We start from the raw sequence: 24,050 nt of genomic DNA on the forward strand, positions 1-24,050 counted from the left end.
GTAACATGGCCTCAGGGTAAATAACACAGAGTTCCGCCCCTCAGCAGGCTTTGGGGAGCTGGCCAATCAGAAGAAAGTTGGATTGTAGGGGCGGGGTTTGTTAAAGGGACAGAGCTGGCTGAGTCGTTTCAGGCAGAGGCTGTATGAGGGCCTGCACAGACAAAGGAGGTTTTTAACTGTAAATTATGCTAAGCTACTCCACAGGTATCACAGAGTGAAATATGAAGCTTGAAATTAGCATAACACCCCACTTTTCAGATCCTTTTTTATTGAATACCGAGCTTTTGTTTTTTGCATTCACTTGTTATTGCTCTTTTTAAAAAATGACTGATTTGCTCTGCTTCACTGTAAAATCAATCTGTATGTTAAAGTGTTGTAAGAAATATAATCCTGTTCCTCTTCTTATTTGGGTTAATGCATGTTTATTTGTCAAAATGTAATAAAAATTCAGACTTGAGGATGTCTCCTCATAATTTCCAAGGAAATTACTGAAAACTATTATATTTGTAGGAGAGCAGGACTACATAGTAGTATAAAGAAATAATAATTCAATCATTGACTTATATATTTCTGCAGTATTAATGGTATTAACATGATAGTTTTACAATATAACTACAAAGAACTGAAGAGCTGAACAGGCGGCTGTGCCTCAGTGGAAGAGTCGGTCCTCTCCCAAATGAATGGTTGGCGGTTCGGTCTAAATGTCGAAGTAGACTGAACCCAAATTTCTTTCGAAGGTGCAGCCATCAGCGAATGAACAAGCATGAAGGGTTTAGTCCTGACTGGAGATTTGCACTTTGCACAGTAGCCTCTGCCAAAAGTGTGTGAAAGGGTGTGAATGTGACACGTAGTGTAAAAGTGCTTTGAGTGGTCAGAAGAAGGCTGGAAAGGCGCTAAATAAGTGCAGTCCATATAATAGACACAAGCACACACGCGCAAACACACAAAGATGGCCTTAATCCCAGTGTCATCTTTTTTACAGATAAAAATCAAGTTCATTGCATGAATTCCAGATGGTGACATGAAAATCTAAAACGGAGACATAAAATCAATTTTGCATTGATGAATTGTTGCAGTAGAGTACAAAAGCACAAATGTAACCAAAGACACATAAACTGCAGAAACAATAAGAGTAAAGCTTCAAAAATAAAGTTTATCATTCACCCATAACGTCACTTTGCACCCTGATGTCTCTTTTTAAACCTTGAATTCAAAGAAGATCAAAAGTACCTCTCACAGCTTTTCACTGACACAATATCACCCATTAAATTGCCGTGTGGGCGCTCCTCTGCCCGGCCTCGCAGGTTGTTTGACGGACCGGATTGGCTCATCTACTTCATACTGAAATACAGTATGAGCTTTAGTCATTATGAGTCAAAGTCAGATTTTTCTTAGTGTGATCTTCCTCAAAATCCTCACATCTAAATAAAAAATCAAAGCTGGACGAACCAAATGTATGTAAACTAAGGCGCTTATTTCAAGACATGAGTAATAATCTAATATTGCAGATTTGCATAAACTCAGCTGTTCCACAATGCATAGAAATAAATGCAATTTATAATGTCTACTAAGTGAAAATGATTGTTGTATCACTTGAAGGAGTTTCTTTCTGGTGAGTGTTTTCAGTTCACTGATCATCACTCGAGTTCTGTTAAGATATAACAGAGCAGGCAGTACTTCATATATAGTGACACTAGTTTCATGATGCAATCCAACCCAAACTCACTCATCCTCCTGGGTCATTTCTCTAAGGCACTCCTTTAAGTTCTCCACCCGGTCTCTATTGTTTTCTTCAGCAGTCTGTATTGTCTGCTCCAGCAGCCGCTGCACAACTTCCAGTCCGCCCACCTTTGGCTCGTTGTGATGGTAGAGATACCGGCTCAGCTGATTGTCATGGCAGTCCGGGGAGAGTAAGCCACACAGAAAGCGCAGGAACATGTCGTAGTGGCCCAGCGGGGAGCTGACGGTTCGCACCACGGCACACTGGACCAGGCCGGCTGCTGATTTAATCTGAACCTTGGATGCGAAGATCTTGGGCATGTGCAACCCCCCGGAGTCCAGAACGTTCTTAGACTCTGTGCGGAACATCGTGAAGACGTACAGAGCCGCCATGAACTCCTGGAGGACAGATGACAAAGAAGAGATTTTTTAGATGTTTTTTATTGAAAACCCGGTGAAATTATTGCTTTACTTAACTTCTATCCTGTTCACTCTTGATATACAGTATATGTCTTTAGTATTGTTATATCAAATTAAATAACTCTCCATCTCTCTAAATTTTTCAAGTACACACCTTAGGGGGGAATTCATTCGGCCGCCGATAGCACCATAAATTGCGCATCATCTGCACCCACTATCTGCTCCGTCTCAAGGTCCGATTCACAAAGCAAATTGCACTAATGATATTCAAGCGCAAACACGCCCATAAGATGACTTGTCTGATTGTGAAGAGAAGCTGTCTGCACCTCCTCTCTCTGCTGCGCGGTGCTGTGCTCTCAGGCATCAGTTGAGCACACTGACGGATCTCAACTCCATAACTCAATATATTATCAACAGATTGTTTTTAAAGACAAATACATTTTTTGATCACACAAATCATGATCATCGGAAACTCTGCTCTAATAATACTGCGCCACAGTTACCACCAACTCTCTGCATGCGGTAATATCTTCTCTCTAACTGCCCGGTGCTGTAAGCGTTGGCATTTTTGAATTAGGTGCTTTTTGCCATGAGGTTCATTTACAGTTGAACAGTTGAATTTGCCTTGAATGTTTGCATAATGACTGATTTAAATACGCGGCAAAAGACGGAACACAGAGACACTGTTAGCTCTGCAGCGCACTTTGGGGTGCATTCAACCCTCTGCGTGCGCTTGGAGAATGAGGCTTTTTGTGTCATTTGCACAGGTTTTGCGGGCACGAAAGCAGCTCAATCCTTTAGTGAATAAGGCCCTGAGTGTATAAAGAAATTATCAAATACCATCTGATTTGGAGCATCTAGCTAAACCTGCCTATAAAATAAAACCACTCTTGATGTCACGGTTTAGAGGGCAAAACTTCCAAAGACTTTAGTTGAGGTCTACTCTCCCGTGTCCTTTTTCCTCCTCATCTACTAACATTGTCAGGGAGGTTCAGGTGGAGGGTCTGGACCACTTCATCATTAAGACCCATCCAATCCTGGGAAGGATTTTAACAGTTTAAAACAACCCAGCACACATATCTAGTTTTATTCTGAAATACATCCCATCAGCGGAGGGAGAAGCTCTCACTTTCATTTCACTGTCATTAAGAGCGGCAAAACTTGTTTTTGTGTAGCTTCATCTGAGCAAGGTTCAAAGTCAGCTCAGGCCAGAGATGACGGGAAATTATAACACTCTTGTTATATTTGAACTGATCACATGGTCACATTACCTGAAAGGTGAGATGTATAAAGCAGAATGTTCTCCTCCCATCTGAGGCTGCAGTGGGGAGCTCAGTGCACAGGCCGGAAAACACTGTCACCTCTGTCAGCTTCAGACCGCACTCCTTCACGTCGTCCTCGAAGAACACACTGGTGTTCCTCTCCAGCATCTTAAAGGCCATCTTCCCCATCTTGGTCAACAGGCTCTTGTCCTCACTCGACCATTTCTGGTTGGAAAGAGGACATAAAATGGAAGACTCGACTTTGAAGTTGTGCTGTTTATTAGTTTTTCTTGAAATGCATATTACTGAAGTTTGACAGGGGGCAAAAATCATAAATTTATTTTGGTACTAAATACAAGTAATTAAGTTAACAAAAAAGCCAAGTTTAAATGGACATTACCAGTTCATTTTCTCCCTTTCCGTAGTAGAACTGCAGCCTGCGATTGGTCTGGACGATCAAAATGCTGACGTAGAATGGTGTCAGCCTGGGCGGGTGCGCCCCATAGCCATGATAACGGAAGCAGCGCTCAAACACGGTGGCCAACATCCAGCAGACGAAGGGTTGGCGAGCGAGCATGCTCAGTGTCGGTAGAAGCTTATAGTGCGCAATGATTTTTGCTGTTAGCTCTGCATTGCTAAAGCGCTTCTTTAGGTAGTCATCTTTCATCTCATCACTGGAGAAAAGAGGGAAAGGGAATGATTTAATTGGACTGAAAATGAAACCGGTTAGAACCATTAAAACGGTGTATAAACAGGATGTGATTGAAGTCGACAAACAAAGCTAAAAACAGTACATGTTCATAAACTTAAACACACACACAAAATTTAACAGGACGGACACAAAGTACACACACACCTAAAGCCTTGGATTTCTGTGACGAAGTCAATGAATTGGGATGGTATTTGTGAGACAGCCGCTCGTCTCCCCAGGATCCACACGCGGGCGCCTCGAAGCACAGTGCCACGGATGATGTTTACTATCAGGACGTCAGGATGTGCTTGGGTGTAATTGTCATCAATTACTGGAGCCTTCTGAAGAGAAAAAACACATAATATAGACAAATATATCACTTTCTTGCCAACAAAAAATGTCTCTTTTTTTATCAGTTACAATTGACTATTATTAAAATTTGAGTTAACTGAGATAGTTCACTGTGGAAGTGCTGTCAACATGTGCAAAGTGAAGATTTTCAACATTATATGGTTGGTTAAATTTGAATTCAGTCTCTCGATGTTTGATGGTTAAAATATGCATGCTCTCTGCAGGTGTGTCTGTGTGCAGATAGCATACCTCCCAGTCCAGAGAAGTTTGGTAACAATCAAATGACTCCATGATGACGAGAAATTTACAGCCATCTTCCTCCAGGAATTTCATGTCTTTGCACTCGGGATAATAATATTCTATCACTTCCGTGATGGACATCATCTGTGGAGGGTCTTTCTTTCGCAGAAGCCAGAAACTTCTGAAGGAAAGCTTGATGACAAACTGTAGATCCTAAGCAAGAACAGGGGGAGAAAAGAGTCGTCATTTGGAGCAGGGCAGGTAGAGTACTTTTGGTTTTGTACGAGTTTTAAACTGACATTAGATTTTTTTTAATCACCTTATTTGCGCGAAGCTCTGCCCAATCCAGGGAGAATTTCCCCACAGACACAGACATGCCAATTCCTGGAATCCCAGTGGTCACCACCGTCCTCACCGGTGTACCATCCTCTTTCTGAAGTCGGAAAAGATTGTTCACGCCAACGAAGGTGTCAGAGCTGGGGACCTGGAGAGGTGACGGAGGATGGAGTCGATACTCGTGGGAGGGGTCGACTCCTCCATAACCACAGGTGGAAATCTGTGGCTCAACGTAGATGGTGTCTAGAAGATTCTGCTTTCCGGCACGAACGACCCCCTCACGGATGACTTGGTGTTTTCTGATCAAGTACTGCTTCAGATGATAACGAATCAAAGCTAATGGAGGAGAAAGAAGAAGAGAAGAGCAAAAAAAGATTTAATAGATCCTTCACTTATATTCTTGAACCAGTTCCTACTGTTCCTAAGTGTTATTTAACACAATGATGACATCTAAATTGTTGCCTAAAAATTTGCATGGTGCATTTGGGACTGCATTATAAGGGCCCGATCAGACAGAACGCATTTTAGCAGATGGGGGCGGCTTTTCTGTCACTGTTTTCATTGCGCTGCTTTTGCGCTGCAGAGTGCCTCGCATTTTTCTGCTCGCGCCTCGCGTTTTTGAGGAAACGCTCCGAGCGACACGAGTTGAAAAACATTCAACTCAAAGCAGAAAAGCACCCGACGTCATGGGCGTTTTTTTTCATTGTCCAATCGGATGAAAGGAGAGGCGGGTCTTCTGTCAGTAGACAATATAACGGTTAATGACAGCTAATGATTCGGGGGTTGCCTTAACAACAGTAGAAAAAAAAGGCGCAGCGAGCTGCTCTTTTTTTAAACCGTAGGCTTCAACAAAAAAGGCAGTGCGGTGTGCCTCACGTTTTACAGCCTGCAAAATGCGCTCTGTCCGATCAGGCCCTAAAACACTTTTTGTTTGGAAGAAAATATATAAACCGATACATTTTGATTAATTTTAGACCAGTTGGAGAAAGCAGTCAATGCCTGTTTAAATGGCGTTTTGTGGAAATAACATGCATATGTAACAAAATGTACATTTTATTTAACTAGCTCAGACTTTTTAGTTTACAGAGTTTACTTGCCTCTCTTGCACTTATTCCGCAGTTCTTCTGCCTCCTCTTTCTTGCCGATACTGTCAAGGGTACTTATCGTATGCAACAGAGAACGATCCACTCCTGCAAAACAACATTTTTAAAATGATTTAGCATTAAATAGCCAGTCCAGCCAGTGCGTCAAGGACTGTAGCCTCTATATATGGGGCACCTGCTCTACCAACTGAGCTAAACCAGCGCCCCAGAAAAAAAGTGACTTTTTAAACCTATCATGGTCACAAAGTGTCCACTTCACAATCTCCAAAGTCACACACTTGGTTCTCTACATGTTGAGCACTAATTGTCCCATCCATACTTTATGTAATATAAGTATGTTTTCTTACCAAGGATCTCAAGGATCCTGTCCACAAAATCAAGAATGTCTCCCTCCATCACCTGCTGCAGGGTTATGCTTGACTCCCATTGATAAAACCACATCTTAAATTTGAACAGCTCTTCCTTGGTGAGGCCTGACACCATATCCTGGATACTCTGCAGACAAAAAAAACACAACTTAACATGCTGTCATGCAGAAATGATGCAGGCACTGTTTGGACTATCATTTTTTTTACCCTTTAAAAAAAAAAAAAGGGGAATGGTATAGGTGATGCATTGTCAGGTCAAAATAGGTCCTGAGTCTAAATCAAGAACTTCTGTGAAGAACAGATAAGAAAACATATGGCAGAACAACTGTGCCGTACCAACCTTGAATATATGGGACAGGTCCTGCTCTGGGTGTAGTCTGCCCGGTTGGCTGTTCTCATCAGTCTGCATTGGGTCATCCAGTTCAACAGGCTCAGGTGGTTCTGGGGAATGAGTTAGCAAAACTTCATCCATATCCTCCACTTCGTCTGCTTCAGAACAATCTTCCAGATCAGTAGAGCTGAAAGACAACGGGAACCCCGGGGGTTAGCTGGGACAGACTGCAAATATCATCCAAGGATCACCATGATGTTTTGTCGCATTTTGACTCATGTTAAACACAATTCTGTATGTACATATAAGCTTCAAATTTAAGACACCCACCTAAAGACTGTTTAAATATAGTACGACACACTAGTGCAAACAATTACACCACATTGTGTGGGTGGCTGTGGCTCAGTGGTAGAGTCGGTTGACTCTCAATAGGAAGGTTGGGGGTTCAATCCGTGACTGCCTTGGGCAAGACACTGGACCCCAAATTGGTCCCGAAGTCATAGCCTTCGTTGTGTGAATGGGCATGTCATGGAATCCTGATTGGAGATTGGCACTTAGGCCTTTGGCATTACATTTTTATGGGTCATCTACGTATATTATGGCATCTATTTTCCTGTCAAAATGTATGATACTAAAGTTTATGACATAAATGGGCACGAACAAAACAGTATAAAATTAACATAGGTATTGCCTCACATAGGTCAGATTTATCACAGACAGTGTATGCATTTATCTGTGTGTGTGTGGGTCCTCCACCTGGTTTCAATGACAACAGCTCCTGGTAGTTTGGTCTGCTGAGTGGTCATGGTGTAGAGGGTCTCTGGAGAATCTGGGCGATTCATCTGCAACCTGGCAAAAAAAGGGACGTTATCTACCTGGTAAGATCTAGTTAACCTGCTATAAGCAATGTCTAAATCATTAAAAGCAACCTCTGACTTAAAAATGGATGCAGTTTAATTAGATGCTTGGAAAACTGGTGAACAAAATCAATAAAAAAACAACAACAGAATATTGTCATTAATCCTTTCCTTATCATGCACCAGTTACAAAAACATCAGCACTAAGAGCGGCAGGTCTTGAAGCTGTCTGTTATGACAATATTGTTAATCTCAAGAGAGAAACCCGACAAACTTGGATATCCCTAACTATGAACTGATTTTACATTTTTCATTAGTAGACCATGGTTCTCTGTGCACAAGCACGCATCTCTAACAGCTTTGAAACTCTACTGAAAATAGACTGTACCCAGTACCCAGACACAGTACCCTGTTGCTTCTTGAGAAGTAAATTGGGGTAGTACGACAGGACAGGGAGACGGGCAGGCCTCAGCAACCTCTTCTTCTTGTTCCACTTCCTCCACATATTTCTCCTCTTCCTCCTCCTCCTGCATCTCATCACTGTCACTCTTCATTGATCCATAGCTGGAGGGAGGCCTCTTCAACTTATTCTTCTCCTCCTCCTCCTCGTCCTCCTCATACTCCTGTCTTAGGATGCTGAGGGAACAAAAAGGTGGTGTTAGTATGCAGGGGGTTTTGATTGTGTATCAATTTGTCTAGTTGTTAAATGATTACCAATAATATTCAACTGAATATGTATATTTAAGAATAAAGATGGACAATTGGATAATTCAGGTAGTTCATCACAGACTGACGGGGTACTTTGACAAGTTACAGTTAATGTGACTCTGGTGCTATACACCTGCATAAGTAATAAGTAGTTAACAGTCGACACAGCTGTCTGAGACAATTGGGTCATTTAAACAACTTTATTAACCGACGGAAGTACGGTAGCTTTGCTTGTCAAAATGTGTACAACGCGTTCTTACAGTGACAGAACTAAAGATGGCAGAACTACTGACTACACCTACCTTTCCACTTCTGTGTCCGGGTTCATGTCTCTGGTTTATGCAGACTCACACACCGTAGCAGTGAAATCGACTTTTAAAGTCTCAATCTTACCTATCGCCGATATGTTACATCCAAAATATGAATCCACAATGCTTACGTTACTTTTAAATACAGGCTGTTACTCTGCGCGGTTAACTTCGTGTTATGCTAACATTAACTACTTCTTAAGATAAACATGATGGCCTAGTGAAATACACGAACGTATTAAATATTAACGTTTCCTAGAAAACAACAGATACAATTTGAACTCATAGATAAAACTATGAATTGTGGAGATTATGATCCCGCTCATCCATCTTGCTCCGTTTTGTTAGCGCCTATCGTACACTTTCGGTTTCGGGTCTGTAGCTTATCGGTCAACAAGCAACAGTACGACTTCCGGACTATCCTTCAGAATAAAATCATAACGTCCACAAATGTAAAGCCTAGTTGTAGACCTTTTTATATGTATACATTAATGGTAATGTAAACATCCACAAGCAGTCGGGAAAACATACATTATGTATCAAAATACCTATCCTTAACTTTGCATCATTGTAGCATTTAAAACAAAAACCAGAACACTTTATCTGTGTTCAATAATCAGCTACATCCTTTTTTAAATGTAATTGCGCATATGAGATATCAAATTACTTTGTCCCAAGAGCTTTATGTTTTTTTACCTACACAGCTAGATATTCAATGTGAGAACAGGTGAGAATGCAGGCAGTTTGAGCATTAATTGTACAAATACAGTAGTTGTTATGCACTTTGATTTGCTGCATTATCAAAACTCCACATTTAATATAATGCACATTATTGTCATCTTTATTATTTACATCAACCAGTAGTCTAGGTTTTGATATGCTAGGCTTAAAGATGAAGTTTACATTCTTTACACTACAAAAACTGAAAAATTAAAAATATTTTATATTTTGAAAGTTTGAGGCGATTACCGGAAGTCCTACGAAGTCCTGAAGTGACATATTTTCACGTGCTGTCTGAACACCAACAGTTTGAAAAGGTCTGGTCTGATATATTTTGCGAAATGGATCAACTCTAACTGTAATGGTATAACTTAATAGGTTATTAAATTTCCTTTCATTTAATAAAATGTATATTACCACTATTTTTGTTTTGGTCTTTGGAGTCAATTCCCAGTGGCTCTTCAGATCTACTGTCAAAGTAGTTTTATAGTGTCGTCCTACATAATAAATATGTTAGCATTAATGTATGTCATTGTAATAAGTGTGTTTATGTGTGGGCCTCTCTTTTGAACAGGTGAGCCCAAAGGAACTTGAACCTTTCTATAACCTACAGTACCATACCATAGAGCCAACTCTGAACAGGTCAAAAGCTCAATTAGCAGGCTTTACCGCAATGTGTCATTTAAATATTTTTTATTGACAAACATGTAAATATAATACAGAGAAAAATAAAGGCAGATTAAAAGAAGATTGTAAAAAGTCCTGATAGACAACAATAAAAATGAAATTGCCTTTGTGAAGGCAAAAAAAAGTTTAAAAAAAAAGTATGATTAAGTACAACTGTAGATGATCAAAACATCAGTCCTCACACCTTCATCCTGCTCATCATCTGTGGACAAAAACAAAACAAAAACAGTTTAAACTTCAATTACATTTCTAAACAACATCAATATGACATTTAGTTTAATAGTTTAAGCTGAAACCACATGCTGCCGAGTTTAGTGTTATATAGAGACATGCAGACACCCTTTGGTTGTAATAAGAATTGAACACATCGTGAGTTATTTTTGCAAAACGTGACAACCACCAGCCAGTCAGTCAGTGTCCAGAAACAAACCCCCCAAAACTAAATTACAATAACTTTTATTAAACAATTGTGACCTTTTAAGACTTCCAGCAAGATTTTTCTCATTTATAGTCACGTGCTTCTGAAAAAACAGTGTCCAAATTCAGCGGTTACAGAGATGAATTGACTGAAAACATTTCAAGTAAGTCCTCTTTCACCTTATTTCTTTTTAAAAGTTAATAAAAGGTACACTTGTGCAATTCTAATTCAATGTAACACAATAATCCTGCAATAAATCCTGCCTTGCATTTTCTTTACTAGGCATTACTAGGGAAGTGGTGCATGATGCAACTGTTAAACCCATTTGTAAAGTCAAAATGTTTATGGAATTGGAGTCCTTGTAATAAAAATGTTTTTAAAGTGGATATGCTTATATTTTATCTACCTTCAGCAAGCAATGAAATGACTGAGCATACATTACTATTAAAATACCCTTTGGAGCTTTGACCATTAACTCAGCTGTATAGAGCTGTATAGGTACAACACATATACACAGTGCAACAATGAGACCTCATGATGTACATGTCTTCAGAGAGATTTTCCATCATACCTGCTGCAACTACACAACAAGCAGCATTCATGCATATGCAGATGATGAAACCTCCACAGCCTACCTTAAAAATCCTTAATTGTGTCCTTTAAAACCCCGAATGGATTTGTCTATGTGTCGGTGTTTACCTTGCGAGCACTTGAAGTCAGTCCAGGAGACTTAGCCGTCCTGCTGGCTGCTCGTGGAGACTTCCTCTGTCCTTTGGTTGACACCTGGGGTGACTTAAAGCTGCCAGGTCTGCCTCCTCGCACCACCCCAGCACGAGAATTTCCAGAAGGTATGTTCTCCTGGCACCGGCGTGCAGATGTCTGAGCAGGCGACTTCTTTGAGCTTTTGCCTGGAGATTTTCGGGTCGAGCTGCGCAGTTTGTTCAGCCCTTTCTTTAGGTAGTTGCTGTTTTTAGGGGTGTTGTCGATGCTGAACATCATTGACTGTCTCCGGTCAGCCTAGGATAATTATTTAAGTAAAAATATTAGAGAAGCACGATATACAAGTGATTCTATTTCTAGAGTGTGTGGAAATTTTACACTCACTGGACTGAGGGCAGGCTGGAGCTGAGAGCTGGAGGGTCCGCTGATAACGTTCCTGTTTTTGGGAGTGAGGGGACGGGGGAAGCAGCTGGCCTTCACCTTTTTCTGTAGGATGGAATCAGGAAAAAATACAAGTTAGAAAAAGTGAAAGAAAAGAAAAGAGTGTATCATATAAGCTGCTAGCCTTCTATCAACATACTTTAGTTAGCAAAAACGAAATTATAAACGCTAAACTTCAATTTTACCATTACAAATAAATTAGATTAAACAAAAAAGTATCAACACAAGATTAAACAAGTATTCCCATGTGTGCTGATGCAAACCAACCTCAGGTGACATTTGATGAACAGACAGAGTAGATGCAGACCGCTTTGAGCCTTTCGGACTTCTCAGCTGGGAGGAGCTGATGGGTTTTGAAGGCAGTTGTCCTGGCATCAAAGACAGACGATGAGAGCGAGTACTGGCTGCAGCACCGGAGTGTCCCACCATGAGGGAGTGCCGATGGGAGGTGAGTGAGTCTTGCAGCTGGCCAGGCATCATGGATGCCCGGCGGATTGTGTCAGATGGGTCACCCGAACGGAGTTCTTCATCTGTGAAACGTAATGTGCCACCGAGGAGAGTCTAGAGGAACAGACAGAGAAACAATTGTCTTAAAAGCTGCTGTTAAAATATTTCAGCATTTCTTGGGCAAGAGACTGAACCCAAAAATCAACTATAAATGAATGTCTCTAATGTGTAAGGGCAACTGCATGCCTGTTCTGTGTGTGAGTGCCCCTCTCCACTAACCTCAGACTCCACAGGGTAGCTGCTCTTTAGATGAGGGAGGCAGGCCTTGTTCCTGGCCTGGAGCTCAGCAATCCTCATCCAGTCATCAGGTCCACCGTCAGGTTCGTTCTCTGTCCCCACACAGAATGTACTCGTGGCTAAAGACAAACAGGCATACAAAAAAAAGAGGAACAAGTTACACTCAAAACCCATCACTATTCCTTATCTACAATTAATTACCATTTTTTTATAACGTATTAGTAAGGTTTCCCCACAAACATTAACAAATCAGCATTCAGTCAAGGCATTCAAGAGTTTAATGTTATTTTTTTTAGGAGAATCACTTCTAGCACAGTCAACTAATTTAGAGGGAATATTTTGGGGTGTTAGCATCTTACTGACCAAAAAATTGATAATGAAAATCATGGTTAGTTGCAGCCCTAGCTTCATGTTACCACCATACAGTGGTGTCTACTTACGCTGTGAGTGGATCGTGCTTCGTCTGTACCCTGGAAGACCGATAAGCTGGTCACTGGCAGTGCCGGTCATTCTGGCAGGCGTGTCAAAAAGCTCTACAGACACAGGTCGTGCAGAGAGGTTTGGTTGGGAGCGAGCCGAAGCCAGACTGTAGAAAGTCTCATCAGCTTCACCGCCGCCTGGGGTTTTCTACAGATCAGAGTTTAACAGTCACTTGTGGTTGGATCATAAAGCATTCGGAGTGTGGATGTTTGGAAAGGGTAAGTTAAAACATTTAGGTTCAGTTTTTTACTGTGCTAAAGGTAACTGAGAGCAGTGCTGGCTGCTTGCAACAACCAGAATAGTACACAGCTTTATAGTAAAAACTGTGTTGATATAACAGTTAAATATTAGACAGACAATGGGCCTCATTTACAAACAGTGCGTACGCACGAATCTGTGCGTGAACTTTGCGTACGCACGATTGACGCACAAATCTTGGATTCATCAATTTGTTCTTACCTACATTTCTTCATACTCTGCGAACAAATTTAGAACTCCCTCAGACCATGCGTACGCAACAAATGATGAAAGAAATGTCCTAGGAAATGTTAACACACACCCTTTTAACTAAATGCATATTATGTTAAAACTTTATTTATTGAAAAAAAAAGGCTTTAATAGACAACAATAATTGAATTTACTAATGTATGGACCTTATATAGAGAAATAGAGGCGTGGCAGTATGCTGATTGCAGATCGCGGACACGCGCCTGTCAATTTAGAATGGTTCTGATTTACTAACATACACACGGTGGTGAGAACAAAATTGGTCGGTACGCACGTGTCATAAATCCGCCAGTGATTTTGCACAACTACTTATTTTATGCGGAGAGTAAGAACATTTCTGCGCAGATATTAGTGAATGAGGCCAATTGTCCTAGTTAAAAAAGACATGTTGATCATTCAAATATAACCATTTCAACTGTGTGTTATTGTGCAAAACATGCAGAAAGTGTGCAAGTGATTTTCCTCCACCTTGGTCATGGTGATGTTAATAACCTGCGTGGTCCTGCGACGCTTGACAGATGAAGTCGGGTTTTTCCGGGCTGAATCCAGTTCCATTTTATGCTCTGTACTGGTCCTGGGGGATGAAATGCATAACAATAATCTCATTTGTAGAGTATGAATAAAAACAGCAATTTATTTAAGACTGTTATAACAGTGTGACAAACCTGTTGATCTGTCTGTTGTTTATTGGCGTAAAGTACAGGGTTTCCAGTGACTCAGCCTGTAGACCACAACGTTTGGCTGCCAAGCGCTCAGAACTGCGAACAAGCGGTGTGCTTGATTCAGGTGCGGAAAGTTTCCTGGAAAAGTTGGGAGACAGAGCATTGTTGGAGATTACAACCATAAGGTATTCCAAATATGCTTTTAATCGATTAACTGTTACTTTTCTGAGATGTGTATTACCTTGTGGTGTTCAGAGAGTCATCCAGAGAGCTCTGGTCCAGGCTGTCCGAGCTCATGGTCCTCTTCACTTCTGCTCTAGTATGAACACTTGACTGTCCACTGGGAACCTCAAAGTGACACGACTCTGTTGCACTTCTCTCATTCCCATAGATCTTGTTCTGTGCCCGCAGGTTACGGTCAGCAAAGGCCAGCTATGGTGAAAAGATACAGTGATGAAGATCAGCGCTACAGTTATGTGTTTATGCTCAGTTCTAGTGTTTCAATAAACAATACCAACCTGTGCTTCCAAACTGGTCACCATGCTCACAAGTTTCTTCTCATTGGTTTGGACCTTTTCCAAATCCAGTTGAAGGATCTTGTTCTCCATGGTAATAGCCTTTACTTCACGCTCTTTAACCTCTAAGGAATTCTGGAGTTCGACAACCTGCTCTTGGCTCTCCTTGAGAAGCTGCTTCTTGCTATTGTAAAAGCTCACTGCCTTCTCCATCTGTTGCATTGTGATAAAACAAATCTCAATTGTTGTTACTGGTCAAGAGTACGAAACAAAACGAAACGAAAGGAATAGATCAGAATCAATCATATGTATGTACAGAGTTACAGGTCGTGAATTGTGTTTGTGGTCACACCAACCTGCGCTTTGTAGTGTTCAGCAGCCTCTGATTTAGCCGAGAGCTGTTCCTGCAGGCCTCTCTTCAGCGTCTCAAATTCAACAGCTTTTTCTTTCTCTTTCAACAGTTTCTCCCTCTCCATTTTCAGCATTTCCAGCTCTTGCTGTAACACTGATTCCAGTTTAAGGGAGGCTACGTTCTCCTTCTCTATGGCTTGTTTGGCTTGAGCAAGTGTCTCCTTTTCAAAGAGTGTGGCTTCAAGTTGTGTCTTAAGAGCTTTCTCATCCATTTCTTGCTGAAATATCCTGGCCACAAGTGCTTCTTTTTCCTGAACAAGAGTCTCCTTTTCCTTAAAAGTAACAACCTGCTGCTCCTGTGCAGCTTGGGTCTCTGTTTTTACTGAGACAAGCTGAATCTGAAGGAGGTCAATCTGCTGGGAAGCCTCGCGCTGAGTTTGAAGTAGCATCTGCTCTTTAGCCAGAAGTTTAAGAGAAATGGTTTCCACCTCTGCTTTCAGATCCTGGATCTCATGTTGAAGAACATCTGTCTGTTTGGAGCTCTCCTCCTTTACCTCGGCCAGCATTTGCTTATTGGCTTCAGCTTCCTCTTTAGCTTTATGAACCAAGCTAGCTTGAGCAGCAACCTCTTCTCTGAGATTGGTCAGATTTTGGTCTTTGTCAGCTACAAGTGTGTTGATGGCAGACAGCTTCTCCTCAGCTGTGAGAAGGAGACTGTCTTTCTCAATCTGAGATTCGTTTAGCTTGTGAATCTCTTCTTCACACAAATTGATCTGTTTTTGCAGAATCTCCACTTGTTTGACCTTCTCCTGTAGGTTTTGAAGTGCCTCCCTCTGCTGAGTATTTTCTTGTTGTTGTTGAGCCAACAGATCTTCTTTGGATCGCATATCCTCCTCAGTCTTCCTCAGTGAGGAGCCAAGAGAGTCCACCTGCGTCTTTAAACTTTTGATCTCTTGATGGAGCAGATCAGACTGCTCTGAGCCGTCAGTCTTCAGCTTTGTCATCTGTTCCTCTTTAGCTCTGATCTCCTCTTTTATCTTCTTCACCTCCTCTTCAGAAGCAGAAAGCTGCTGCTGCAGAAGCTCCTTCTGATGAGCGCTTTCCTTCTCCTGTTTGGATAGCACAGCCAGCTGAGTCTTCATCTGCTCTTCGGCCTTTATGAGAGACTCACCCATATTAGTAAGTTGGTTTTTTAGACATTGTTTCTCTTGCTGAAGCATGTCTGAATGTTTGGAGCCCTCTTGTTTGAGTGTGACCATCTGCTCCTCTTTAGTCTGGATCTGCTCCTTAAGCCCTCTCATTTCCTCTTCAGAGGATGTCATCATGTTTTGAAATTTGCCTTTTTCTTGAGAAATCTCAAATTCTTTCTGAGTCAGCAGGTTTTCTTTAGCCTGAACCTGCTCATTTGTAGTTTTCAAAGATTCACTCAAACGGTTTACTTGGTCCCTCAGAGTTTGGATCTCATTCTGAAGTTCCTGAGACTCCTTGTCACTCTCTGTCTTTAGGTTGTCTACCACAGTCTCTTTAGTTTGGATCTCCACCCTCAGCCGATTAACCTCCCCCTCAAGAACTGCACTGTGCTTTTTAAGTGCCTCAATCTGCAAAGCACTCTCCTGCTCCTGCTTGGCAATCATATCATCTTTGGCCTGAACCTGGTTCTTGGCGATCTCAAGAGAATTGCTCACACTTTTTATTTGTATATTCAGATTTTCAATCTCCTGCTGCAGCCCTTCGGAGTATCTAGAGGACTCAGTCTTCAACAGAATTAACTGTTCCTCCTTTGCACGAATATCCCCATTTAGCCTCTTCGCCTCATCTTGAGATGCTACCATTTGTACCTGGAGTGCCTCCATATCCTGAGTGCTCTGAAGTTGCTTTTCAGCAAACAGATTTTCCCTGGATTGCAAATTTTCCTCAGAATTCCTAAGAGAGGAACTTAGACTCTCAACCTGTTTCTTTAAATTTTGGATCTCTTGATGTAGTAGTTCTGTCTGTTCTGAGCTGTCACTCTTCAACAGAATCAGCTGATCCTCTTTAGCTTGGATCTCCTCTTTCATCTTCCTCACCTCCTCCTCAGAAGCTGACAGCAGCTCCTTCTGATGAGCACACTCTTCCTCCTGTTTCGAAAGCACAGCCAAGTGAGTCTGAACCTGCTCCTCAGCCTTTGTCAGAGACTCACCCATATTAGCTAGTTGTTCTTTCAGACATTTGATCTCTTGCTGTAGCACGTCAGATTGTTTTGAGCCCTCCTGTTTTAATGTAGTTAGATGTTCCTCTTTAGTCTGTATCTGCTCCCTAAGGCTTCTTATTTCCTCTTCAGAGGTTGTCATCATGTTTTGAAATGTATCCTTTTCCTGAGAAATCTCTATTTCTTTCTGAGTCAGCAGATTTTCTTTAGCCTGAACCTGATCCATTGAAGTCTTCAAAGATTCGTTCAAACTTTGTACTTGGTGTCCAAGAGTTTGGATCTCATTCTGTAGAGCTTCAGAGTGGGAAGAGGACTCGGTTTTGAGCAGAATTAATTGTTCCTCCTTAGCATGAATATCTGCATTTAACCTCTTCGCCTCATCCTGTGAAGCTACCACCTGTGCTTGGAGTGCTTCCATATCCTGAGTGCTCTGCAGTTGCTGCTCAGCAAACAGATTTTCCTTGGATTGCAAATTTTCCTCAGAATTCCTAAGAGAGGAACTTAGACTCTCAACCTGTTTCTTTAAATTTTGGATCTCTTGATGTAGTAGTTCTGTCTGCTCTGAGCTGTCACTCTTCAGCAGAATCAGCTGATCCTCTTTAGCTTGGATCTCCTCTTTCATCTTCCTCATCTCCTCCCCAGAAGCTGACAGCATCTCCTTCTGCTGAGCACTGTCTTCCTCCTGTTTCGAAAGCACAGCCAGTTGAGTCTGAACCTGCTTCTCAGCCTTTGTCAGAGACTCACCCACATTAGCTAGTTGTTCTTTCAGACATTTGATCTCTTGCTGTAGCACATCAGATTGTTTTGAGCCCTCCTGTTTTAATGTAGTTAGATGTTCCTCTTTAGTCTGTATCTGCTCCCTAAGGCTTCTTATTTCCTCTTCAGAGGTTGTCATCATGTTTTGAAACTTATCCTTTTCCTGAGAAATCTGTATTTCTTTCTGAGTCAGCAGGTTTTCTTTAGCCTGCACCTGCTCCGTTGAAATCTTCAAAGATTCATTCAAACTTTGTACTTGGTCGCAAAGAGTTTGGATCTCATTCTGTAGAACTTCAGAGTGGGAAGAGGACTCAGTTTTGAGCAGAATTAACTGTTCCTCCTTAGCCTGAATCTCTGTATTTAGCTTCTTCACGTCATCTTGTGAAGCTACCACCTGTGCTTGGAGTGCCTCCATATCTTGAGTGCTCTGCAGTTGCTGCTCGGCAAACAGATTTTCCATGGATTGCAAACTCTCTTCAGCTCCCCTGAGAGAAGAACTAAGACTCTCAACCTCTTTCTTTAAATCTTGGATCTCTTGATGTAATAGATCTGACTGCTCTGAACTTTGTTTTTTCAACATGTTCATCTGTTCCTCTTTGGACTGAATGTCTTCCTTCATGTTCTTTGCCATCTCTTCAGAAGCAGACAGTTGCTGCTGCAGGAGCTCTGTCTGAAAGGCCTTTTCCTGCTCCTGCTTCATTAGCATAGCCTCCTGTGTCTGAACTTTTTCCTCAGCATTTCTAAGAGCGTTATTCAGACTTTCTAGTTGGCCTTTTAGAGCTTCAATCTCGTGCTCCAGTAATTCCGACTGTCGGGAGCTGTCACTCTTTAGAATAAGAAGCTGCTCATTTTTAACCTGAATCACTTGGTTTAACCTCTGAATCTCCTCTTCACAAGTGGCAATCTGTTGTTGGAGCACCTCCCTGTGTTGGATATTCTCTTGTTGGGTTTTAGCCAGTTGGTCTTGCTTAAGTTGAATATCCTGCTCAGCCTGTTTCAGAGTAGAGCCAAGGTCTTCCATTTTGACAGTCATGGTGTGGATTGTGTTATTAAGAATTTCTTGCTCATTCGACTTCTCCAGAAGTAATTTGGCAAGCATTTCCTCTTTGGCTTGAATTTCATTTTTGGATTGTTTGGTTTCATCTCTGAGAATGTGAACTTCTTCCCCGAGACTGTGAATATGTTGGTCTTTATCAGCCAAGAGAGAACTGGCAGCAGAAAGCTTTGTCTCAAGATCTTTTACCTTTTCCTCAGTCTGATGAAGAAGGTCTTCCTTCTCTTTCTTAATTTCCTTTAGTTCTTTAACGTCTTGTTCACAGGCAGCTATATGCTGTTGTAGTATGGTCATCTGCTCCAATTTCTGCTGCTCAGCTTGCTCAAGTTGGAGCTTGAGATGCTGGATCTCTTGCTGGAGGACGGCTCTCTGTTCTGTGATCTCCTTTTGCAACTTATTTAAAACTTCATCCTTAGCTTGAATCATGTTATCTGTTTGGGACTTCTGTTGATTCAAGAGATCTTTCTGTTGAATAATTTCTTGCTGATACCCTTCCAGCTGCTGTTTTTTGGCCTGAATCTCCACCTCAGCCTCTTTCAGGGAGCAAACTGCGCTCTCCAGCTCATTCTTCAAACCGTTAATCTCAGTCTCAAACTTTTCTCTCTGGCAGTTTAGGAAAAGAAGACAATAAGTAAAATATTTGTAATTATTTATAGAATTAAGTTGTATAATACAATTGTCAGCTTTTACATAGAATTAAGGACTTTACCTCTATCACAGGCCCCATGTTCTCGCCTACTTCTTCCTTAGTGGCTCTGCTTATTTCATCCTCCAAACAGGAAATCTTTCCCTGGAGGATCTGAATTTGTTCAGTCAGCAGCTCCTGCGAAACAGGGAGGATCATAGTAAAGAAAAGTAAAACAACAAGAGTAATGGAGAAATAGAGTGATTCCATTCAACACAGAACTGTTTGTGGAAGACAGTCCAATACTTAAAATTTTGCCTTTCTTCCAATTTATTTTCTTTAAATTAGGGATGCACGATATTAACGGCACGTTATCGGTATCGGCCGACATTGGCTTAAAAATGAACACGCCGATATCCGCCGATATAATTAACTATATATATATATATATATATATATATATATTTATTATACATTATATATAATTATAACCTTTAAAATAATGGGCTGCTGCATACTTGATTAAACGCCCGACCTCGGCGCAATGTCCCCGGAGCAGCGTGATGACATCACGTGTGTCGACATCACGTGTGTCTACCTGCAGCATGTGAGAGTTAGAAGCCAAAATTTCCGTGGTGTGGAAGTTTCCGAAATAGATAGCAAAACTATTTGCAATGACTGCTCAGCTTCGGTGATGCAATGAGGAACCAAGGCAAAGTCTTTCAACACTACAAACTTGATTAACCATCTCAAGACCCGTCACCCCGACCGTTGTAACAAATGTGATAAGAGTATAAGAGAGTTGATGATCTCTGCAATTAGGTGTGCGGGGAAAAATATCAGTATCGGTTATCAGCTAAATGAGTTGTAAAAAATCGGCGTACAGGATATCGGCAAAAAATCCAATATCATGCATCCCTACTTTAAATCATATTTCCACTCGGTTTTATCCAACCAAATAATTTAAGATAACTTGGGCATTTCTGCACACCTAACCCTTGTTACATGTCTGACTAATATTATAACAAATCATTGTTATACACAACAAAATAGTTTTTTTGAACAATATCTAGTTCTAATTTGTTCAATATGAATCACTGTGCAGGTGTTAAAACAACCTCTGTTGGGAGGACGTATCTACCTTTTGAGCTGTAGCTTGGCTGAGTTCAGACTCTAGGTGGCCTTTGTTGATCCTCCAGTCCTCCTGAGCAGATGCTTGGGTTTCTGTCAGCCTGCCAACTTCTGCCTCAAAGATGGCCAGCTGTGAACACACTGCTCTCATCTGCATGCATTATATAAAGACAACAATTAGAGTCTGTAATAAGGTTTGAATTTCAACATTAACACATCTGAGGGTAACTACTAGTGCTGAACCCACTTAGACTTGACACTACCAGTATGTCCTTATGATTCGATTTTGAGGAAGTCTACTCATGTTGAAACTGACTGACACTGATATCTAATGCCCACATAAATGAGAAGTCAAAGATTGCATTTAGCAGAGACAAACTTTGGATTTGTCATGTGATTACCTGTGAAGAGAGCACACCATTTTCTTCTGTCAGCTCATCCACTTTGCGCTCCATAAGTGAAGAAGAACTCTTGAAGTCTTTGTTTTGCTTTAAGATCTCATTGAGACGCAACTGTAACCTGAGACATCAAGCAAAGCAAATCAGTGGTTTTAGTTATGAAATTATGTTTTCCTGAAAAGAACACACAAGTTCCAATTTGTACACAGGCAAAATCTGTTGATAAAATAACATTCTCAGACACTTGTTAATCATTTTAAAATAGACAAAAGCAGTCTGAGAAAAAAAATGGGAAGGTGTCACAGCATAGAAGTAAATATAATTCATAAACTCAACACACATATTTGGTGCAAAATGTGGTATTAAATAAAAAACTGGGTACTTACGTGTTGTTCTTGTTCTCAAGCTCATTGATTTGATCCCTGATAACCTGCTCCTGATCACCTTGCTCCTCTTTCAGCTTATCCAGGCGATACTGCAACTGGTTAATCTGGGACTCTGAAGGAAACAAAGTATGGAACAGAGTTTAATTTGAAGAGAAGAGTTAAATAAACTTAAATAAATAACATGCCAAAAGTTCCATCTATTTTTCTCATCAACATAACGGACAATGATTTTATCCAAAGATTATAAATGTTCTACCTCTCTGTACAATGAGTGCAAGCTTGCTGGCCAGCTCCCTCTCCAACCCATCTCTGTAATCTCTCTCCTTGATCATCTGTCGTTGCATCTTCCTCAGCTGAAATTTAGGTGTGTTCATGATATCCTGCAGAGGAGACCTGCTGTGAAAATAAAAGCAGATCAAACAATATAAGATATTGACCTAAGTTTGGACTAAAGTTGCCCACATGAGTTTCTTATTCACGTCTGATGAACACAATGAGTTTTAAGCTGGAAAAATGTTGGTCTACATTTATACCTGACTGAAGAAGAAGCCACAGTTTGCATGTCCACAAATGTGACTTTCTGTGTGCGGGAGAACATGGGGGACTCATCATCTGAGAGCGACAACACAGTCGACACACTGGAGGTAGAGGTGGTTGCTGATCGCTCAAATACTTCACGGGACACAGGTAAATCTGAAAATCACGGCGAGATACTTTTAGACATATTTACAGCATGCGTAAAATTAACACAAAAAAGCTTTTGTTACACAGGTACATTGCATTTGTGACACCATACGCTTATGACTTACATCTCTTTGCCAAATACGCATCAAGTCCTTTGCTCAGATAAACACAGCCGTCGCTCTCCATCACAAAGGAAGTAGTTAGGTTTGCTATCTCTCGCTGAAGAATAAGAAGTTCATACAAGTAAATTATGGCAACACAACACATGTTGAATGAAATTTCATGCAGGAAGTCACAGAACAGCTCTCTGCTTACCTCCACATTGCAGTCCAACATGTTAAGAGTGCAGCGGTCATTCATTATGTCATGGTATACCAGCAACAAAAGCACCTGGTGGTATCACAAAGAATGAGTCAGAATGGGTCCATGTTTGTGTTTACCTTCATATAATTTCTCTCTTTGCCATTTACCTTTGCAACTTCTACTGTTAGTTTGATTCCATCTCTTATGTTGTCCCAAGATACTGAAGTGCCTTTGGTTGCACTGAATCTGCAATCTCCTGATAAGCAAAATAGACAAAGAAATGTTCATTCTCAAAACAGTGCAGAATTTAAAATCTACCTGAGCAAATTAACAAAAAGGAAAAAGGCACACTCGTGGTGTGTTACTTATACCCTGACTTCATGATCTGGCATCTTTACAGGTGCAACAGGTCACACGCCAGACCACACCCAAATGTGATGTGAGGTGTGGTGAGAGGTGCAACTGATCCGAAATTTTCAAACAGGGGATGTCAGTGAAAAACTATTAATTACCATAATTCTGGGTTTCAGCTTTCTCCAAGCTACTCACAGTGAACTTCTTAGAAATACCAAATGCTTTAGCAGTCATGTAAATCCTTTCCTAACACAAACACAGCAAGGAGAAGGGAGGAAAGGTCCCGCACTATGCCAAAAAAATTGTAAGACTCTTATATAAAACTTAAGACTTTTTTTAACATAAAGCCCAGACTTAAATTCACACTTTTATGAACAAAAGCCAATATCTGATGAAATTTCAAAAAGACAGAAAAACTCACTTTCAATAAAATCTGCAATGATTTTGAAGCGATCCTCAGCAGAAATACTGAAACAGGAGTTGTGTTCCTTTTTCCTGAGACACACAGAATGAAACAATAAAATGGAGGTTTAATACAGGGTATTGCTATATGTTCAAGAAGCCATGGACAGGAGAAGTGAGTTTATAATGTAGCTCAACAGTCATTGACCTTTACTTGTTTACACAGGCCAAGCATTTCAACACTTTGCTGCTACTTACAGCATAAAGACGACTTTGAGTAAGATTGTCCCATCTTGTAAGTCATCAATCGTTAATTCTCGGTTGGACAGTTCTATGCTGTTAACCTGCAACAAAAAAATAATAATAAGTTGGTTAAATAAGGCGGCAGATTACTAATAAGCCTTGCTGGATCCATTTGCAAAATATAAATAAACGTCACGATCACTTACCCAGCCGAGAAGAGCCTGAACACCCAAGTTCTTCGCCATTTTAGTTGACCCTTTATCTCAAAGGGATTTCAACCTGGAAACAAAAACAGTAAGTCTGAGAAAGAGTAGCTAACGTCATGCAGCTAAGGAATGAGCACACCCTGTTTACTGTGAAGAACTCCCTAACGTCAACATATTTTTCATCCACAACCAGCTGTGATAATTAAGAAATAAAGTGTAACATCGCCCTCCCTATGTCCCTTTTAATTAACATACCAAATTTTAGGTTAATATTGGTGTTGACCTATATTTTTTGGCTAACAGTTACCGTTACCATAACGCTTACTCTTAACTGTGTGATAAATTAGCGAGTGCTGTTCAATTCGTAAAAACAAACATGAA

The 24,050-nt window shown here is 40.9% G+C and overlaps 2 protein-coding genes across 3 annotated transcripts; both read right to left on the bottom strand.

Annotated features, from left to right (window-relative positions):
• Window positions 1–251: 251 nt before the first annotated feature.
• nlrc3l (NLR family, CARD domain containing 3-like) lies at window positions 252–9,056 on the bottom strand. Of its 2 annotated transcripts, none has more exons than XM_069667997.1 (12): window positions 8,689–9,056; window positions 8,087–8,314; window positions 7,578–7,670; window positions 6,831–7,008; window positions 6,470–6,617; window positions 6,117–6,209; window positions 5,003–5,355; window positions 4,693–4,896; window positions 4,258–4,433; window positions 3,802–4,075; window positions 3,501–3,626; window positions 252–2,118 (listed from the first exon to the last, which is right to left on the bottom strand). In XM_069667997.1, the coding sequence occupies exons 1-12, from the start codon at window positions 8,712–8,714 to the stop codon at window positions 1,723–1,725; spliced, it is 2,295 nt and encodes a 764-aa protein (XP_069524098.1). In that variant the 5' UTR covers window positions 8,715–9,056; the 3' UTR covers window positions 252–1,722. The 2 variants fall into 2 exon arrangements, with proteins under 2 accessions (XP_069524098.1, XP_069524097.1); XM_069667996.1 differs by having other exon boundaries at window positions 3,411–3,626.
• Window positions 9,057–10,153: 1,097 nt separating this feature from the next.
• On the bottom strand, window positions 10,154–23,546 carry LOC138596696 (nuclear mitotic apparatus protein 1-like). The gene is made up of 22 exons (XM_069667998.1): window positions 23,479–23,546; window positions 23,240–23,313; window positions 22,632–22,720; window positions 22,477–22,551; window positions 22,287–22,380; window positions 22,011–22,170; window positions 21,734–21,873; window positions 21,478–21,589; window positions 21,095–21,212; window positions 20,704–20,844; window positions 19,647–19,760; window positions 14,945–19,540; window positions 14,592–14,801; window positions 14,315–14,505; window positions 14,077–14,211; window positions 13,880–13,985; window positions 12,865–13,051; window positions 12,407–12,543; window positions 11,948–12,241; window positions 11,624–11,725; window positions 11,219–11,536; window positions 10,154–10,303 (listed from the first exon to the last, which is right to left on the bottom strand). The coding sequence occupies exons 1-22, from the start codon at window positions 23,481–23,483 to the stop codon at window positions 10,280–10,282; spliced, it is 7,422 nt and encodes a 2,473-aa protein (XP_069524099.1). The 5' UTR covers window positions 23,484–23,546; the 3' UTR covers window positions 10,154–10,279.
• Between the last annotated feature and the right edge of the window lie 504 nt (window positions 23,547–24,050).

The sequence above is a fragment of the Semicossyphus pulcher genome, unplaced genomic scaffold (genome assembly GCF_022749685.1).
Source record: "Semicossyphus pulcher isolate SPU_LCO1_2020_fin unplaced genomic scaffold, fSemPul1.0.p SCAF_19, whole genome shotgun sequence".
Classification (NCBI taxonomy): domain Eukaryota; kingdom Metazoa; phylum Chordata; class Actinopteri; order Labriformes; family Labridae; genus Semicossyphus; species Semicossyphus pulcher.

Coding starts and splice junctions, on each gene's coding strand:
- nlrc3l (XM_069667996.1), bottom strand. CDS start 8,714: ATGAACCCGGACACAGAAGTGGAAAG. Junction 4,434..4,692: donor AAACTTCTCTGGACTGGGAG/GTATGCTATCTG, acceptor TTTTCTCTTCAG/AAGGCTCCAGTAATTGATGA. Junction 2,119..3,410: donor TTATACATCTCACCTTTCAG/GTAATGTGACCA, acceptor TCTGTCCTCCAG/GAGTTCATGGCGGCTCTGTA.
- LOC138596696 (XM_069667998.1), bottom strand. Junction 22,552..22,631: donor TAACAGTAGAAGTTGCAAAG/GTAAATGGCAAA, acceptor TGATACCACCAG/GTGCTTTTGTTGCTGGTATA. Junction 11,726..11,947: donor TTCATCAAATGTCACCTGAG/GTTGGTTTGCAT, acceptor TCCATCCTACAG/AAAAAGGTGAAGGCCAGCTG.